A 4,122-nucleotide genomic window follows, 5' to 3' on the forward strand; every position below is an offset into this window, starting at 1 on the left:
GGTGGGGAGGGGAGGGGGTAGGGGGAGGGGCGTGACGTGGCGCGCGGAGGACGGGTGGCGTGGGCCCCGGTGGGCCATGACGTGTCGCATTCTCTCAACCCCCCCCCAACGCCCGAGGGGGATCGGACGAGCCGGGAAGAAAAAGAGAAAGAGAGAGACGCGCGGACACCTGTACCCCCCACGCGCCCACCCCCACAGGGAAAAAACGCGGTTTCGCTGACGTCACCGGGGGCGTAAGACGGCGCGTGCGGCTCGTGCCGCGGACACTGGGACTTGGGGGGGCGCGGGCCATCTTATCTGCTGCCGAAACTGCCCCTGCCGTCCGGGCCTCCGCCCCGTGGAACTGGAGGGGCAGTTTTGGTACTGCGATCTTGAATTCCGCCCAATGAAAACGCGCCACGTGCCGATTTCTCTTCTTCCCCTTTTATCGAGCGCGTGAAAATTGTTTGTGATAAATATGGATGTGTGCGTTCAATTTGGAGGACGGCTTATATCCATTCGGATGCGAATTTTTTCGATTTTACTTGATAACATGCCTCCTCAAATTAGCGAAAAATAAAATTACCTAATTACACATTTTTTGTCGACATTAACAAAAATTTTAAATATATTGCCAAATAATAGCGGGCTCAAAGTATTGTGAATATATAGAGGTCACATGAGTAAAGAGACCCTTTTTTTTTGGGTCATTTTGCCTAGTATTAACCGTGGGCATATTTAATTGGAGAGGCATATGGGGCCTGGAAAGATTTGAACTTAAGACCTTCAACTCTGATGAGATTTTACAGCCAATTTTTCTAAAAGTTTAAGCTATTAAATGAAAACGTGGTTTAATATTTAATTATTCTAACACTCCTCATCATTTTGCTAATTTTGAAGTTGTACCGCATTGGATGTGAAAAGGGCTGGTCGGTTTATAAGTGTAAGGAAAAGTCTTACCATTTAAGTTAGCTTTTAGGGTGAAAGAGACCCAATAGCACTATACACTGGTATCAGAGTCTAGATAGCCAACAAGTATGGAACCAACAGTCATGCAGGAGAGTTACATTGTCCCACATTGAATGTAGAAGGTTTGAGTTAGCTTTTGGGGTGGGAGAAACTCAAGACCACCTAACATGCTTATTCCTTAAAGTTTTCGGAGCAAGGATTTTAAAATTTGACATGCCGGAGTCACAGATAGAGGTACGCGTATGAGGGGGAAGAGGTACTTGAGGATACATTGCATTGCGTTATAGTGACACGTGGAGTATTTCAATATTTAAAGAGCATGATTGATTGGTTTGCATAACTGCAATGCACAACCGTTGTAAAACCGGCGCATGAAACGCCTCGTCCAATTCGAGATATTCGATAAACATGACTTGAGATTCCCTTTGTCCCAAGTTGAAAGCCATTAACGCCAGACAAGAGAATCCTTTCTCCCTCCATTTTCATCCTCGTGAAGAATTCCCTGCTGTTCAATTTTACCTTTTTTTGGGTTTTCCTGGTTTTGGTTGCCATCCTCGTAAGCAAATAGGAGGAGTTACAAGAAATATCGGCAGACAGAGAGACCAGAACCCCAAAAAGAGTGGACGAGGGCGTGCGCATGCGAGGCAAATAATTGTCGTTCGTTCGGCACTGCTCCTGCGAACTCGTGCGCGCACACGTCTCCGTCACCTTTTTCTTTTCGTCCCCCGTGCTCGGCCGTACTGCCCCTCCGAGCCTCCCCGTCCATTGTCCAGCAGCAAAATTCCCTAGGTAAGTGTCCACGGTTCAGCCTCGCATGGCTCGCTCATTCGCACAAGTACCAAATCAGATTTTGTGAAACCTGTAGTTATCAACTATTCTAAAAATTCAAACCTTATTTTAATATTCTAATACTCGCATCAATCCATCAACTTTAGATAGTCATGTCTCTATCCGTGCATAATTTGTAAACCCCCGATCGAATCAGCTATCTCGAGATCTATATGCAAATTCGAATGAAAGGGAATATTCAGATGGACTCAAATCAGGATCAACTTGGATAGATTGACCGACCCACTCCTCATCCGATCAAACCGAATTCAAATTGCCCGGCTCTACGAACGGGAGCCGGAGATCTACCTACGTACCTAAAATGTCGGGTTACCAAATGATGTTGGAGTTTAACACAACGATTATTATGGCTATAGGCTCGATTTGAATAGTCCTACCGAACCCATCTTCCTTAGTCCTTATCGCACATCTCCGAATGCATATCCACGAGACGAAAAGGCCCCCCAAAAAAAAAAAGAAAAGGGCAACCAATTAAAATAATGATTCCAAAGGGAAGCGCAAACAGGACAGGTGGCGGGGGGCAGAACCGGAAACCCGAAAGTCTCCAAACGGGATCCCGTATAAATAAGGCCGTTGGATGGAAACGGAGCCCGTTGCGCTCCGAAGATAACACTTCTCTGTTTTAAACTGCTCGCTCGCCAGCCAAGGAAAGAAACTGTTCATATCTACTTCCACTTCTCACTCTACAACTCTGTTCATCTGCTGCTGCTGCTGCTGCTAGTTCACTCTCTCTCTCTCTAGAACTTTCGTGATCTCTGCATATATTCCGTCGATCGATCGATCGATTCTCGCCGATCTGAGTTCCGATCGCTCTCTGATCATCATGGCTTCCGGGCAGACCGCCTCGAGCATCCTCTCCTCGTCCGTGCCGGAGGACGACGTCGAGTCCTCCGACGGCGCCGACGACCCCTACCTCGACGGCCAGCACCACCCCCAGGCCCGCGCCAACCTCTCGCGGCTGTCCATGTGCAACAGCAGCTTCTCCTGCGCCGACGACGACGACGACGACGACGACGAGGAGTACGCGTTCGCGGATTTCTACGGCGGCGCCGCCGGCGGAGGAGCGGCGGGCGACGCTACTGGCGGGGTCGGGGCCGGGGCCGCGGCCGTGGTGTCGAGCTACCTGTCGAGGCTGTCCGTGGAGAGCTTCGACGGGGACGCCGACGAGGAGCTGTCGGACGAGAAGGAGCGGCTGCCGGGCGGGGGGGCGGCCGAGCTGACGTCGGACTCCGGCGGGGAGCCGGAGTGCTACTCGCTCCCGGCGACGCCGCGGCGGCGGAGGAGCCGCGGGGGGCCGGCGAAGCGGGGATCGGCGGGGCTGAAGGAGTACGCGAGCGAGAGCGAAGGGCGGACGTCCGTTAGGGTGAGGAAGTACGCGAGGAGGAGGATCATAAGGGAGAGATTCGCGAGCGGCGGCGGCGGCGGCGGCGGCGGCGAGAGCGACAAGCTCAAGAGAGACGAGCATTGCTGCAACAACAGCTTCAGCGGGGAGAGCGAAGGAGGAGGTGGGGGAGGGCTGATGGTGATAACCAGGCCCAAGGGAGGGAGGAGGAGCCTGTGCATGGACTTGGAGGAGGTGAAGGCGTGCAGGGACCTGGGGTTCGAGTTGGAGCACGAGCGGATGGTGGAGATGCCGAGCCGGCTCTCGATCTCCGGATCCACGCTCGACACGAGCAGCGGCGGGAATTCTCCGATCGCCAACTGGCGCATTTCGAGCCCCGGTAAGCGCACAACGTCAGTTGAAACTTGTTCTCTCTTGATACGAATTGAAGGAGCGAAACTCTGATGGCCCGTCGAAATTTGGATGGGCGCTTTGCAGGTGACGATCCGCGCGACGTGAAGGCGCGGCTCAAGGTCTGGGCGCAGGCGGTGGCGCTCGTATCCACGTCTCGCCACAGCAACTGAGTTTTCGTTTCTTACTGGCCAATCTTCTCTGCCTATAGTTTTCTGTTTTCCGGCTTTGAAACTGTCCTTCTCTTGTCGAATTTCCCGGTGTTTTGTCGCTTTTTTTTTTAATCGGGGGGCCGAGATTGAGGGAGAGGGTTCTTCGATCTCTCCACCCTGCAGCAGGAAGAGCATCTTTTTCGCTTTTTCTAGGGACTGAATTTCGTCAGAGCTTTGGCGTTCTTTTTCCTCAGCAGTCCCTGGATTGGGTTCAGGGACTGGCGTGTGGTCTTCAGGGGGGGGTTGTCTTCGGTGATCCTGTTCTCGATCATCGCTCCTCCTTACTGTTCATCGCTTTCTGTACATATATATCATCATCATCATCGTCATCAGCTGTGAATACAATAAGGAATTCGTGCAGGGAAAAAAGAACGATCTTTT

The 4,122-nt window shown here is 52.0% G+C and overlaps 1 protein-coding gene across 1 annotated transcript; it reads left to right on the forward strand.

Moving 5' to 3' along the window:
• Positions 1–2,391: 2,391 nt before the first annotated feature.
• LOC115680671 (uncharacterized) lies at positions 2,392–3,782 on the forward strand. Its single transcript, XM_056303636.1, has 2 exons — positions 2,392–3,518; positions 3,617–3,782. Exons 1-2 carry the CDS (start codon positions 2,621–2,623, stop codon positions 3,700–3,702), a joined length of 984 nt encoding a protein of 327 aa, XP_056159611.1. The 5' UTR covers positions 2,392–2,620; the 3' UTR covers positions 3,703–3,782.
• The last annotated feature ends 340 nt before the right edge of the window (positions 3,783–4,122 follow it).

The sequence above is a fragment of the Syzygium oleosum genome, unplaced genomic scaffold (genome assembly GCF_021117445.2).
Source record: "Syzygium oleosum isolate NSW1041296 unplaced genomic scaffold, Sole_v2.1 Sole_v2.28, whole genome shotgun sequence".
Lineage (NCBI taxonomy): Eukaryota > Viridiplantae > Streptophyta > Magnoliopsida > Myrtales > Myrtaceae > Syzygium > Syzygium oleosum.